Raw genomic sequence first — 15,157 nt, forward strand, 5'->3', positions numbered from 1 at the left:
ATTTTCTCCTTGTTTCTAAATCTTCGCAAGGAAAGTTGACTTTATTTGAGTCAATATCATTAATATCAATATTTATTAGTGAATTACGATCACTATCAGTTTCAAAAAGTTTTAAATGAGAGAACATTTTTGGATTTGGATTGTTGAAATTGATCAAATATTTTTCTGTCAACGGATGACGAAAATTACATCTGTTATTATTTTCCGTTTTTTTGTTTGATTGGTCAATTTCAGAATATAATGCAGCATTGTTTATCAACTCTTCTAAAGTGGATAGGTGAAGAGACAAAGATTTTTTAAAGTTTGAATTATTTTTGTTGTTTATTGACAATGGAGCAATGGCATTGTTCTTTGTCAAAATAAGAGGCCAGTTCAATAATATGAAGAAGGACTTTAACAATTTCAACCAGTTATTTTTAGCAATGCTGTCCAAGCAATTTTTTTGTTTTGAAATTAAAAGATTCAAAATTTTGGTTGAATCATTTCTGATTTGCAAGTCAATGTGGGTCATGGCAGTCAATATATATAACACTATCGTGTTACAATTTAGCTGGAGGTAGACCGCAGATATAACTTCAAACAAACAAAAGGCTTCTTTTCTAACCAAAGAGTCATTATCAATAATCAACTTAGAAACTGATGCTATGATCTGCTGAATATATTTCTGGTTTATAGAGAACTTGACCAACCGGGGAAAGTTGTTCTGGATAAACACCAACGAGTCCTTTCGCTTCTGGGCAGAAAAATGATGTGTCAAGCTGATGTTCCTGACAAGCTCGACCTCAAAGGACTTTTCCACCAACGCAGACTGCGATGGCAATCGAATGGATCTTGTGGAAAAGGAAGTATCAGTGTAATTTGTTGGTTTGGGCTTCAACTTGCCTACCTTCAACTTTGGCTTGACAAAATCCTTAGCCTTTTGAGCCTTCTTTCTCTTGGAACCCATGCTCTAACCTGACGAGTCCAAAACACCCAAAACACCTAAAACCTGTTACAATCCAACAAGAATGACTTCAAAGCCAGAGAAAGATCAAAAAGCCAGAGAAAGATCAAAAAGCCAGAGAAAGATCAAAAAGCCAGAGAATGATTTATAATCTTCGATAGGAAAATACCTGCAAAATCTTTTAGGCTTGTTTCAGACCCAGTGCTGCGGATCCGGGCTGGAAAATTTTTTGTTCCTTCCAGAATATTTAAAGAGCTTCTTCTGTTTCTCCCCAGATTCAACCATCAGCAACCATTGTCAGCACTTGCCAGCTTCACAACCCCTTTGCTATCCCCAGCCTAAACCATGAGCTCCAGAGCATTGAGAAAACTAGAAAAGCAGTACCAGCAAGAGCACCCTCCCTCGGACCACTCAGGGCAAGAAAGCGATATCGAGGATCAGATAGTCAAACCTGCTTTCAATCCCTTTGACTTACTCATGGATAATGAGAGCTCAGATGACGAAACACATCAGGACCAGCAAAACATTGCAGACAAAAGCCCAGCTATAGAACCACATCCAGAAGAGTCTCAGGAAAACCAATCCAACGTCACTAACACAATCGCAATACCATCCTCAAAGGCAAAGAAAAAAAAGAAAAAAAAGAAAAACAAGAACAAACTAAAAGCTCGAAATCCAGTCAATGCCAATAACCAAAGTCAAAGTCAAAGTCAAAGTCAAGGTCAAAATCAAAATCAAAATCAAAATCAAGTAAAATCTAAAATAAATGATCTAGATAATATCGACAAGATATTGCAAGAGTTCCAACAATCCAAAAACATAAAATTACACAATTACAGTAGCCATAGCAATTTATACGACAACAAAGGAGAAAATAATGATATTCATAATGATTATGATAAGGATAACAGTTTTGTACAGTTAATAGACCCTCATTACATGTATTTCAACATATCAAAATTAAACCAATCAATACCTTTACTACAATTTGATATTAAAGATTTGGACCCCGATAGAGAATTTCAACAGTTATTTGGAAAATTATCATTAGAAGCAATCGAAGATGCTGAGTCTACCACCTCCACTTTTATTCGTCCCGAAGAGCTAAAGCTCATTAAAAGATTACAGCATCTAACAAAAGGCTGGGGTGGTAAAGATAGAAGATCGATACCTGGAACCTCGAGAAAATTAGCATTAACAAGAATTAGAGACGATTGGTTGCCCACCGTTAAAAAAGAAATCTCTATGATTGAATTCAGGAAAAACGACATTTTAAATTTGGTGAATTTCAATGAAAGTGATCTTCAAAATGATTCATTGTATGAAATTAATAATAAAATCATCTCTCAACTAAACTTGGGTGTTAAATATTTCAAATTCGATAAAACTATCGCCACAAAACTAGTCGATGCAAATTTTTTTTATTCAGTTATGGTTAGACCTGACCAAGAATCTTTAATTAGTCTTTTATACCAAAATCCTTATCATGTTCAAACCATCTTACAAGTTTCCTCCATCTTATCAAGAAATGGTCAAAAAAATGAAAGCAGTTCGTTGATTGAACGAGCTTTGTTTGTTTTTGATAGAGGATTGAAACAGAATTTTGAACTAGGCAAAGCATTATCGAGACTCCCCTTTAATTTTTTCTTGAATCGACAATTTTACCTAACATTATTTAGACACATTGTTTCACTAGCACAAAAGGGCACTTTTTATACTGCACTAACTTTCTGCAAGTTGTTACTATCATTATCGCCAGATGAAGATCCATATGGAGTTCGTTATTTCATTGATTTTTATGCTATAATGGCCGGTGAATATAAATATTTAGTCGATTTTGCAAACAATGGAATATCAACAACCTATGAGAGATGGTATACACCAGGAATTGCATTCTCACTATCTCTAGCTCACTTGTTTTTGGATAACAAAACAGAAGCAGAAAAAACACTAAAATTTGCATTTAAAAAATACCCATACACTGCCTATCAATTGCTCGACAGAATTGGCAAAATCAGTGATATCCCAATAAAAAACAGCAAAATCTCCACCATAACACCAGAAATAGAAATAGCAACAGAAACGTACTTGACCAGAGCAGGCTTGTTATGGAATGAGCCTGGCCACATAGATTTCCTTGCTAAGAACTTGACAACTTATTTTCACAACTTGGCTTCAAGTGTCGAGATTTACCAGAACCTCAACAACGAGATCCCCCGAAACTTGATCAGACATGCAATTCTATCAGCAGAAAGCAGTGTTATGGGCAGGCTCCCCAGAGAAATATGGGAGATGGAAGACATTTATGACTTTGATGTTCTTCCTCCCAGTGATAGCAAATCAGAAACGTATCACGACTTGGTTGACGACGAAGCTATTTCCAAAGTCGTCCAGTCAGACCAACAAGACGATGCTCTTCTAGATGCTGCTATGCAAATGAGCATCGACCACCAGCTCCAGCAGCAACAGGTGCACCAATAGCACCAGAAGCACCAGCAGCATATCTGTCTTTTTTTTAACTAGTTATATTATTATTGCTCTTGCCACTATATAGTCTCACCTAGATTTATCTCGAAGCCCCTTCAATTTTACTTTCGCAGCAGCCTCAAATTGTCTTTAATAAACAGTACCATAAGCATCACAAACACCATCTTCCCATCCCTCTCCAGCAATATCTCCTTATCAGTAACTTTTCACTCCGCTCAGCAAAACTTTCAACCGATTTCCATTTGCTCAACTCCAAAGAAACCTTTTGCAAATCGCAAGCTCGCAACTCAGTGTTTTATTTGGCCTAGAACAGAGAGATAAAAGGACATGGTTTGCTTTGCTGCGTTGTTATAACTGAAAATTGAATAATAGACACTCGACACAAGCATATACTCCAAATCACTCACAAAGACATAGGCAGCATTTGATAGATGGATCAGGAACTGGAACCAGTTGTGGGAAATATCAACATCAAGAAGAGAACCATAACCAAAAAGACACCAAACCAGGCTCGAGGAGGTTCGAATAGTGTAAATAATCTTTCATTCAGCACCAGGTACACCAACAGCTTCTCGAATAGCACTATTCCCAGCAGTTTTATAAAGAGACCTGCAAACATTCGACGCCAAATCAAGCGATCAAGGTGGAATTTGGTTTATCTCATCAGAAGAATTAACTGGCTACACACCACCATTATCTTGTTTCTTCCCATAGTTGGAAGCATTGTCTCTCTTCTTTTTCAAGTCCCCATAACTGAAAACACTCTTCGCTTCACCATCTTTTACTATTTTCTAACTTCACTATGTGTAACTTCTGGCTATCATCGACTATGGGCTCACAGGTCTTTCGAAGCCACTAAAGTGCTATCGTTGATCTACGCTGTTTTTGGCGCAGCAACTGGTTTGGGTTCAATAAAGAAATGGGTTGCTCGTCATAGAGCTCACCATCGATACACAGACACTGAAAGAGATCCTCACAATGCTAGAAGAAGTTTGATATACTCTCATATGGGCTGGATGATATTCAAACCAAATCTAAAAATTTCCTCCTCAATCACCGAGTTATTGAAGAGCGACGACTTGAGCAACGATGCTATCATAAACTGGCAAGAACAAAACTACATAATACTATTTGTGCTAACGAGCATGATAATACCAGCTGCAGTTGCAGGTTATTTTTGGAATGATTACAAAGGTGGTTTACTATATTCAGGCATAATAAGGTGCATGCTTAATCAACAAACTAGTTTCACAGGCAACTCCCTTTGCCATTATGTCGGAACACAGCCATACGATGATAAGAAAACCCCAAGAAATAACTGGTTTCTTACTTTCTTGACTTTTGGTGAGGGGTTTCAAAATTTTCATCACAATTTTCCTAACGATTATAGAATCGGCATTCATTGGTACGAGTTCGATCTAACTAGATTTCAGATTGAAATTCTATACAAAATCGGTTTGATAAAAAGCATCAAGAAAAACACAAATGATGCTATCAACCAGTGCATCATACAACAAAATCAAAAAATCTTGGACAGACACAGAGCAAAACTAAACTGGGGCGTACCAATAAAAGAGCTCCCCATAATTTCCGAAAACGAATTCAAAAGGTTAGTCAAAACCTCCTCTAGAGCTTTACTCATTATATCTGGAGTTGTTCATGATGTTACTCCAATCATTAATACTCATCCAGGTGGCAGTCAATTGGTGAGAGCTTCTATTGGAAAGGATGCTACCACAGCATTTGAAGGAGGTGTTTATGCACATTCAAATGCTGCCCATAACTTGCTAGCCACAATGAGAGTCGCCATTATTTACGGCTTTCATATTCAAAATCCTTCAAATCAGTTAAAAATTGCAACAATTCGAAATTCTCCATCAGCTACCGCAGGAGCTGCATAAATAAGATTATTATTTTTTTCTCTCTTTTCCATTCGTTTCTATTCTTGTGTTATATTCATTCTTAAATCAGTATTTTCAAGCTGTTAAACATTTATAAGTTTTATAATAAAAATATTCCGAACTCTTATTCACTACTTTTCACTTTTTCATTTTGCATGAAACAGAAAATGTTTGTTTTTACTTTTTTTATTTAACATTTCCAGGTTTTTTGTTTTGTTAGAAAACACTAGATTAGTAGAATGTAAATATCTGCGATAAATTTAATTAATAAATTCCTATAAATTTTTTTTTTTTTTTTTTCAAATACTATATAAAACAACAGAACTTTCACAAAACAAACAACCATATAAAAATTCCCCAGTCATAAACCCATTTAATTTGATGGATTTTTAAGTAATTTGACAATTTTTCCAATTGCAATCGTAGAACCTTGATCTCTTAATGTGAACCTACCTAGTTGTTGATAATCTTCATATGTTTCGACGCAGACAGGATCTGCTGTTTCAAGAACAGCAATAATTTTCATACCTCTTTTAGCAAAAGCTGGTGCCTTTTTAGATTTTTTATTAGTTCCTTTCTGTAAGTGATGTAGTAATTTTACAAATGTAACTTCTTCAATCGCAGCATGAATATGCATGACACAAGTAAAACCAGCAGTTAAAATAGACTTCAAGTCAATTATAGCGATTTCAGCAGCAAATCTCCTAACAACCTTGACTGGAAATTTGGATGAAGATAACACAAAACCTGGCTGGATATCTTCTTCTTCAATACCCTTTAATTTTAATCTGACTTGTTCACCACAAATAGCTTGGGTGACTTCTTGTTCAGATTCATTGAAAATTGTGATTACTTCGACGTTTATCTTATTGGGCATAATTACTAGTGAAGAACCCTTTTTGACTAAACCACTCTCGATTTTTCCTTCAACGATTGTACCCAAATCTTTCATTTTACCGGCAATGGGCAACATGAAGGGAGAATTTAATTTCTTGTTTGTCAATTTGAGACTGTCCAAAGTTTCTAGTAATGCAGGACCAGTGTACCAAGGACATGATTTGGGGTTGACTTTTTCTTTTATACCATCACCAGTATAACCAGAAACAGGCATGAATGTGATGTCAGTTTTAATATTGTAACCAACAGCTTTTAAGAAAAGAGTTAATTTTTTGACACACTCATCGTATCTTTTTTTGCTCCATTTGACAGTAATATCGTCCATTTTATTTATGACAACAATTAGGCTGTTGACACCTTGAGTCTTTGCTAAAATGGCGTGTTCTCTTGTTTGACCACCCTTTTCGAAACCTGCTTCGAATTCCCCCTTTCTTGAAGAAATAACCAAGATTCCAGTATCTGATTGAGATGCACCAGAAATCATATTAGAGACATACATTTTATGGCCAGGGGCATCTAGCAAAGTGTATCTTCTTTTGGCAGTTTCAAAGTAAGCTCGACCAACCTCGATAGTTTTTCCATCAGCTCTTTCTTCCTTGTTGGTGTCCATGACCCACGAAAGATACCAACCTTGTCTGCCAGCATCTTTAGCTTCTCTTTCGTATTTTTCAATTGTTCTCTTATCAACAGAACCTGTTAGGTATAACAAGTTACCACCCATGGTTGATTTACCAGCATCAACATGACCCATGAATAGGATAGACATGTGGTCTTTACCGCCGTATAGGTCCTTAAGAACATCTTCATCAACTTCAATATCATCAGATTCAACAATTTTTTTGGAGTCTACAGCTTTTTTGATAGTGGCTGTAGGTTTTTTTTCAGATTTTGAAGCAAGATCAGATTTTTTTTCGGGTTTTGGAGAAGATTCTAGTTTTTTATCAATTTTAGTAACAGGATCAGGTTTTTTGTCAGTTTTGAGAACAACTACAGGACTCTTTTCGGCTTTAAGAACAAGCACAGGTTTCTTTTCAGTTTTGAGAGAAATGACATTTTTCTCAATTTTTTGATCTTTGGTTTGTTCAATATTAGTTTTGGGAGCAGGATCTTCAAGTTTCAAAATGAGTGGTGCTTGCTGTGGTGATTGTTGCACTTGCTGTTGTAGTTGTGGTTGTTGATTATTGTAATTGTTATAGCTGTTTTTATAGTTATTGTTGTAATTATTATAGTTGTTGTTGTTGGGATTTGAATATTTGTTATTATAGTTTCTGTTATAACCGGCTTGTTGATAGTTGTTTTGCTTACTGTAGTACTGTTGGTTATAGTAAGGCTGTTGTTGCTGTGATTGTTGGTAATATCCAGACTGTGGTTGTTGAGCATATGGTTGGTAACTATATCCACTGCCATAACCACCAGGAGTGAAGGCTTGAGCCTGATTTGGATTGAAACGTCTCTGTTGTTGAGACTGGGAGGATTGAGCAGACTCTGAGCTTTGGGAATCGCCAATCGACTGGCCTGCAAATTGGTTATTCAAATTGGATAAATCCTGGCCGTTACTCATATTGGGGCTGTCTTGGTGTTTTTGCTGTGCACAATTACGATTGCTGGTTTGGTGGAAGATAAAGACAGTGTTTATGGTGATAAAATTTTTTTGTGCTTTAAAATTTTTCAGGTGCTCCGTTACTCACGCAGTCTCCACGCAGACCTCACGCAGCCTTTACGCACCAGCTAGCGGAAACGGGCGTAGTAACGCTCTTCCTCAAAGCGGTTTTGCACGCGCTGAAGAACCTCCGGGGGATACACGTCCTCGGGTGTTTCACGGCCGCTGAGCACGCGTTGCTCGTGCTGTAGCTGCTCCTCTCGAGTCATGAGTACAAGGTTCTGAGGCGAAATCTCCTTTGCCATGTCCCAGCGCGAGAGTGCAAGCCTGGTGGAATAGCTGGAGATGGCGGATTTGGCCCTGAAGATCTCGTCCACCACGTAGACCACGTCGTTGAGTGAGAGAGGCACGCGCTGCTCCTGGCCCCCGAGCCGGGACTGCTGGGCGGCAAGGGTGTGCAAGATGCCCTCGTATGTCTTTGCTCGGTTTTTGGTGACGCCCTCAATGGGCTCAAGGGGATAGCCGGTCAAGTACGTCAAGAGATACGAGGTGATGGTCAAGCCAAAGATTCCAGGCATAGGCCCCAACACCGGCAAGATCCTCACTCTAAAGTCCCTCAATGGCGTCAACTCATCGACGTTTCCTTTCATGTACTCATCTTCCGGCAAGGGCAACAACGACGCTTTTCTTGGATCTGGTTTTTCTGCTGAAAACACCACTGTGATTCCTGAGGCAATGCCTCGTTTCTTCAATCTTCTTCTCACCGACCTTGCCAACGGATCCTCTCCGGTGTTCGAAATATCCCCGATGTTAACCGTCGTTGGATCACTTTTGCATCCGGCCCCCATGCTCGAAATGACATTGATCTTCTTTTTATGGCAGTACTCTAGTAAATCAACCTTGGTGTCAATGTTGTCAATACAATCAACAACAAATGTGGGCGACCCTTCCAACAATCGTTCTGAAGTTTCCAAGTTCCACAACTCATTGATTGTTTCGATTTCACACCATGGCGCCACTTTCAATAGATGCTTCTTTAACGTCAAAACCTTTGAAACACCAACATCACTCAACGTGGCAACAGCATGTCTGTTTAACGATGACAAAGTGACCTGGTCAAAATCAATTATTCTGATCTTGCTTATTCCTGATCGAACCATCATTGTAGTCACCCATGATCCAACTCCTCCAACTCCAACAACAACTATAAACGTATCCTTTCTCAACTTGTTCACGCCTTCTTCTCCCAAAAAAACATAGTTTCTCGCCAATTGTTCTCTAATCAAATCTTCATCATATTCACCACCAAATAGATTTTCCTTCTTCTGTAAAGCAGTAGTGTCTTCATCTGCTGATCGGTTTCCATTGTTTCTCAAATATCTTCCTACTACTTCTACCAAACCACCCGTCACAATAGCACTCACTAGTGCTGTTAGCCCTATAACTTTAAAACTTGAACTCATCATGGATTATCTATTTTCTCTCAAAGTTATATTTCCTTCATACTTGGGGGAGTTCTGTCAAGTCATAAATTTACAAATAACTTTTCACTTTGAAAAAAAATTAAAAAATTAAAAAAATAAAAAAAAAAAAGAAAAATTAAAAATAAACGAAAAACTTATTTAAACTTTATGTGAATCGATGCGACATCATGCATGGACCACAAACACGGGCCCCTGCTTTGTTTACTTCAATCGATAAAAGTCATTGAATTAGATGGTTTGTGATTAAAGAAGTTCCTGTTGTTAATTATTATCAGTTATTATCAATTGTTATGAGATACAATGGATTTACCCAGTGATTTGAAAACCATCTTTCTCGGTTGGCTAGAAGAAGAGTTTTTGAATGCTCACACTAAAAATCAAGACAATTTAACTGCTATCTATGGTAAAGCCTTGAAAAATTTAAGGAATTCAGATTTACCAATCAAAAAACCAATTGATTTAATTCAAATCCAATATGTTGGCAACAAAATCGTTGCAAAAATGGAGAAAAGACTCCAAAAATATTGCAAATTAAATGGTTTCATATACCCTCAACCTGAATCGCCTCTGAAAAAAAGATCTTGTCCTGATGATGATCAACCCACTAATTCTAAAAAAATAAAGAAAAAAATTACAAAAAAATATGTTCCAGCTAAAAGATCTGGTGCTTACGCAATTCTAAAAGCACTATATCTTTATGATAGAAATCTGAATGGCATGACTAAGGACGAAATCATCAGAAAAGCTGGTCCATTTTGCGATAAAAGTTTCATCCCAAATCCCTCTATAAAAAACTTTTATTCAGCTTGGACTTCTTCCAAAACTTTACTAAATAACGATCTAATAAAGGGTGTTGGAAGACCAATTCACTACTACCTAACCGAAGAAGGCTTGCAATTAGCTGAAAATTTACATAAAGTTGACGAAATGGACAATTCTGATGATCTTGATAACCTAAACGATTTGACACCACTCGATCAACATTATAACAATATTCATGAAAATCAACCAAATAGCCATAAAAGCAAATTCGATTCCTATCTATTTTCAGACCTCAATAATCAAACCGGCACTAGTACCTCAGATGGTATCAAGCTCAGGCCCATAGATCCTTATCCTTCTTATAATCACAAAATACCTTCCAATGATATTATAAATCAACAAAATGCAATCCCTTCCTCAATAAGAAAAAAACTAGATAACACTGAATATGTAGTATGGCAACCCTCAGACTACCAAGTCTTATTCTATCTAGACAATCGTGAAATAAGAGCTAAAAATCAGAGAAATTATTTCTATGACAAGTTATCTGAAATGGGTATAAACGTTCACATTAAATCTTTAACCCTAGGCGATGGCTTATGGATTGCAAAAAATATCCACAACCATGAAGAAGTAGTTCTTGATTTTATATTTGAAAGAAAAAGGCTTGGTGATTACGTTTCTTCCATTAAAGATGGAAGGTTTTATGAACAGAAATCAAGACTAGAAAAAGCTGGTTTAGAACACTCTTACTATCTAATTGAAGAGTTTAATTCAACTCATTTTTCAAGTATTTATTCCCACATGGAAACTGCTATTAGAACTGGGGTTAGCCAAACAATCACTCAAAATAAATTTCTTCTTAAAAGATTAAAGGATTCTGATGAAACTTTGATTTTTTTAAAACGACTAAACAGTGCAGTTATTCGATATTATAACAACAAAAAAATCGTGGTCATAAAATCAAAAAATATTGAAACACAAAATAACTATAAGAATAATTTAGATCATTTTAAACATCATTTTAAAAAGGACAAAGACATCAAAGTATCCTATAATTTTGTCACTTTCCAGGATATACTCTCAAAATCCAGTATGATGACTGTCAAAGAAATGTTTATTAGAATGCTAATGACAATCAAGGGTCTTTCACTAGAAAAAGCAATAGTAATTCAAAGCTACTTCGAAACTCCCAAAAATTTATTAGAGTACTACAAAACAAACTCAAAATATTTAGATGAAAAAAGCTTAAAAAGACTTTTAAATCAAAAATTTAAAAATGAAATACAAAGAAAAAATATCGGTCCCAAGTTATCTGAGAGTATATATGAAGTTTGGGGTAAATTGAATTATTAAACTATTAGTTTTTTCTTTGTTTTTTTTTGGTTAATTTGGATCTCACTATACTATTTTATAAAAAAGAATATTTATATTACAATTGTTATAAACTATTTCAACAATTGATAGTCCTAAGATAAAATTTTTTTGTCATAAAAAAGTCATAAATTAACAAAAAGGAATAATCATACAAATAAAAAAAACCATGAATAAAAAAAAATTGAAAAATGCTTTTCCGTAACTTCTTTATGCTAAAAACCCATAGTCAGTATTTACTGTCCAGAAGTCTTCATCTGGAGCTCCCCAATTACCGAAAGTACTATCCAATATTGACTTGACTGGGTTTGATGAAGCACCATTCGGTATATTAATATTCATATAATTATTGTTGTTTTTTGTTTGTCGTGCGTTCACCTGTTGATTTTCTTGTTGAGAAGGATCAATAAAGTTTCCATTTTGATCAAATAGACCATTGGGTAAATAATTTGTGGCAGCATATGTATTAGTCACTGGGCCACTTTCTTCATTCCAAGTTGATATATTGTTAATCATGGCATTTGTTCTTCCGATAAATGGGGTTAACTGGTTTTGCCAATTTAGTGCAGAATTCATAAATGATGATTTCTTAGGTAAAATGTTGTTGATTGCATTGTTTAAACTGTTATTATTTATGGCTGAATCATTTTTAGCATTATTTATTGAATTATTATTTTCAAAACCATTTCTAATAAGAGAGTTATTATTAATTGCATTGCCTTTACTAGCATTATTATTATTATTATTATTATTATTATTATTATTATTATTATTATTATTATTATTATTATTATTATTATTATTATTATTATTATTATTGTTGTTGTTGTTATTGTTTATGCTGTTCATGTTGTTCATATTGCTATTATTATTATTGTTGTTGTTACCGTTAATAATAATATTATTATGATTATTATGATTATTATGATTATTATGATTATTATTATTGTTATGGTTATTATTATTATTGTTATGATTATTATTATTATTGTTATTAATATTATTCGTGAATGAATTTTGAGTCATATTATGTGAAAATTGTATTTGATTGATACTTGCTGGAGGTGAATTAGTTAATAAATGGCTCAAACCCTTTGGAACAGTGGATCTTTGTAGATTATCTTGTTTCCTTTGTCTTTCAACTTGTTCTAATCTATCTTCTTCACTTTGTTGTCTATGGCTATTGGCCACAACATCATAATGACTGACTGGACGTCTCACAATTGCAGGTGCCAAACCAGGTCCATTATAAATTATTTCACTTGAATCTGCACCACATCTTTCTATCAAATTTCCAATTGTGACGCCCATTAGCTGGTCAAAAGTATCTCTAAAACTTAAAGCAAATTTTGATCGTTCTGCCATAATATATAAAGAAACAGAACATGCTCTTAAATCATCAAGACCGGAGAACAATTCTTTGTTGACAGTTGGTCTAGTGTGCCTTGAATTATCACCTAAAGCCTTTCTTCTCAGATCGTCTTTGTTTCTTGTTAGCCAAAGACAATATAACAAAGTTACGCCTGCAACAAACACAGTATGGATTGCCATGGTTGAATGACCATAGGCGGTTTTTTGGTGGAAAATCTTGAACAATTGGCAAATCTGACCAGCAGCAGCTTGACATTCTCTGAACAATCGATCTTCAGGTTGCATTAATTCTAAATAGGGTTGAATTAATAATCTTACGGATCTGAAATAATAGAGTTTCAAAGTTTCGTTTTCAACATCTCGTTGAACACCTTGACATTCGTTTCTCCAGACACCCAATTCATTGAAATAATATTCAACTGTTGGTAGTTGGTCTTTATTGGGAATTGAGTCATTGTTGTTGGAGAAAATATTCAATTTTTCTACTAAATTTGATTCTATTCTTCTTAGTTTTATGGATTGGTTGATGAATTTGATACCATTGGAAGGATGTTGAACTCTTGAGGGTTCATATTCAAAAAGAGGAATATCTTTATCTATTTGTGATTCAGGGAATGAGTACTGTTTTCCTATAGAAACCGAAATCATTCTTTCTAGGAGATAAACGCACCAAAAGACTCTCATTTTTTTATCTTTATCGTAGGGAGAGCAATTGATGTAGGAATCAGATTTATGCAAGTTTAGATCAGTTACGATTTTCATTGTATCACAAATCATATCATACAAGCCAAGGGAATCCTTATCGGTTCTAATCAAGTATAGAACAGTTAGAACATAAATTTCGATCTTATCATAAGCGTTTAATTCTGAGGCAGCTACTTTCGACATGTGTCTTAAGGAGGTTGAAAAGTATCTTGCAGGAGGAGGACCAGAATATTTGCCAGTTGTCATATGAATGCAAGAACTTATGGCAAAGATTAGCCACATTCTACAGCAAGCGAAATGGAAATAATTAGTGTTGTTCATGTAGCCTGTTAAATCATTTTTAATGTAGCTGTTGTGAAAATTGAAGATTTCGTTTTCATTCAAGAGAGGAAATTTGAATTGGAGTCTTGTAAAATGAGTATCTAAAAAGCTTCTTGATATTTTTTCATCTATATCAAAGACAGGGTCGTAATTTAGGAAGGATTTTAGGTTGTAGTTGGCTAACATTGAATTTTTTAGATCGATTGAGTCGACAGATAGAAGGTATTTTTCTTTAAAGTGGTCATCATTTGAGATGTTGAAATTGTCTAAAGAATTGTTCAAATTGAGTTGAATTGAGTTTTGATTTGATGGATCGATTGGGATTTTGGGTAGTTGGCGTAGGGAATTGTTGAATGAGGACATGGGAAGTAGTAGGTTGTTGATAGAGGATATGGCATTATTGAGGGAATTGGAGGAGTTGTTGGGAATAGAGAGAGAATTGTTCAGAGATGAAGAAGTTTGGGATGAAGAATTATTGAGGAGAGGAAGATTAGAATTGGGAGAGTTTTCATTTTTCAAGATTTGATCTTGATGTTGATCATTTTGGGTTGGATTGGGATTTGAATTTGCTAGTTGGACCAAAGCAGATAAAGGAGCATGGTTTTCAATAAATGGAGAAATCTTTTTGTATTTTGCTAGGGCAGATTTTTTGTTTATTAGATCTTCCTTTTCAAGGAACTTTTCTAGAAACTGGATTCTTTTTTCTAGCATTATAGTGTATTGGTCCTTTTCTGGGGCCTTTTTCAAGTATTTTGCAGGTTGGATACATTTGACACCAGCTTTTATACAAGTTGTGCAAGAAGGTAGTCTGTGATCGCATTTTTGTTTTCTCTTTTGGCATAAAAGACAAGAGGTGGAACGACCCTTTTTATCATTTTGAAAGCTGGTGGTACTGTTGATTTGTTCAAGAATGCTTAGAGTTGAATCTCTTCTTCTTTTTTTATTTTTTGATAGAGATAGTTTAGAGATTTGTTTTGTAGAGTTAGTATTAATGTCTGTTATAATTGCAGTGTTATTATTGTTGTTATGGTTGTTGTTATTATTGTTGTTTGATTCATATAAACTGAAAGGAATCAAATTGTTTGAATTTGGATTTGAATTTGAGCTCGAGCTTAAGCTCGAGCTTGAACTTGGACTTGGATTAATATGAATATTGTTGGTAACCATCATAGATATGAAAACCCAGATATGGATATAATATGAATAGGATATGAGATGGTAGTAAAGTAAGGAGATAAGTAGATAGGCAAGTGAATAGGGAGATATAAAGAGGAGGCAATGATATAAAGAGATAACGAGATAGTGAAGCAAT

At 35.1% G+C, this 15,157-nt stretch overlaps 8 protein-coding genes across 8 annotated transcripts; 3 read left to right on the forward strand and 5 right to left on the reverse strand.

Moving 5' to 3' along the window:
* Positions 1-361: 361 nt before the first annotated feature.
* IPI1 (Ipi1p) lies at positions 362-946 on the reverse strand (the record flags this gene model as incomplete). Its single annotated transcript, XM_020189519.1, has 1 exon — positions 362-946. A coding segment is annotated over one exon (585 nt), but the record flags the coding sequence as incomplete, so codon positions are not given.
* A 342-nt stretch (positions 947-1,288) lies between these two features.
* RQC1 (Rqc1p) lies at positions 1,289-3,322 on the forward strand (the record flags this gene model as incomplete). Its single annotated transcript, XM_020189813.1, has 2 exons — positions 1,289-1,664; positions 1,812-3,322. Coding segments are annotated over 2 exons (1,887 nt in total), but the record flags the coding sequence as incomplete, so codon positions are not given.
* Positions 3,323-3,861: 539 nt separating this feature from the next.
* On the forward strand, positions 3,862-5,331 carry ASCRUDRAFT_30154 (acyl-CoA desaturase; the record flags this gene model as incomplete). Its single annotated transcript, XM_020190167.1, has 1 exon — positions 3,862-5,331. The coding sequence occupies one exon, from the start codon at positions 3,862-3,864 to the stop codon at positions 5,329-5,331; it is 1,470 nt and encodes a 489-aa protein (XP_020050186.1).
* Positions 5,332-5,704: 373 nt separating this feature from the next.
* On the reverse strand, positions 5,705-7,042 carry SUP35 (translation termination factor GTPase eRF3; the record flags this gene model as incomplete). Its single annotated transcript, XM_020190091.1, has 1 exon — positions 5,705-7,042. A coding segment is annotated over one exon (1,338 nt), but the record flags the coding sequence as incomplete, so codon positions are not given.
* Positions 7,043-7,074: 32 nt separating this feature from the next.
* ASCRUDRAFT_67938 (uncharacterized protein) lies at positions 7,075-7,789 on the reverse strand (the record flags this gene model as incomplete). Its single annotated transcript, XM_020191453.1, has 2 exons — positions 7,075-7,095; positions 7,184-7,789. 2 exons carry the CDS (start codon positions 7,787-7,789, stop codon positions 7,075-7,077), a joined length of 627 nt encoding a protein of 208 aa, XP_020050188.1.
* Positions 7,790-7,956: 167 nt separating this feature from the next.
* On the reverse strand, positions 7,957-9,294 carry TCD2 (tRNA threonylcarbamoyladenosine dehydratase; the record flags this gene model as incomplete). The annotated part of the gene is made up of 1 exon (XM_020190193.1): positions 7,957-9,294. The coding sequence occupies one exon, from the start codon at positions 9,292-9,294 to the stop codon at positions 7,957-7,959; it is 1,338 nt and encodes a 445-aa protein (XP_020050189.1).
* Positions 9,295-9,612: 318 nt separating this feature from the next.
* On the forward strand, positions 9,613-11,430 carry MUS81 (Mus81p; the record flags this gene model as incomplete). Its single annotated transcript, XM_020190088.1, has 1 exon — positions 9,613-11,430. The coding sequence occupies one exon, from the start codon at positions 9,613-9,615 to the stop codon at positions 11,428-11,430; it is 1,818 nt and encodes a 605-aa protein (XP_020050190.1).
* A 228-nt stretch (positions 11,431-11,658) lies between these two features.
* ASCRUDRAFT_5798 (uncharacterized protein) lies at positions 11,659-15,012 on the reverse strand (the record flags this gene model as incomplete). The annotated part of the gene is made up of 1 exon (XM_020191207.1): positions 11,659-15,012. The coding sequence occupies one exon, from the start codon at positions 15,010-15,012 to the stop codon at positions 11,659-11,661; it is 3,354 nt and encodes a 1,117-aa protein (XP_020050191.1).
* Between the last annotated feature and the right edge of the window lie 145 nt (positions 15,013-15,157).

Source organism: Ascoidea rubescens (assembly GCF_001661345.1).
Source record: "Ascoidea rubescens DSM 1968 unplaced genomic scaffold ASCRUscaffold_1, whole genome shotgun sequence".
NCBI classification, from domain to species: domain Eukaryota; kingdom Fungi; phylum Ascomycota; class Saccharomycetes; order Ascoideales; family Ascoideaceae; genus Ascoidea; species Ascoidea rubescens.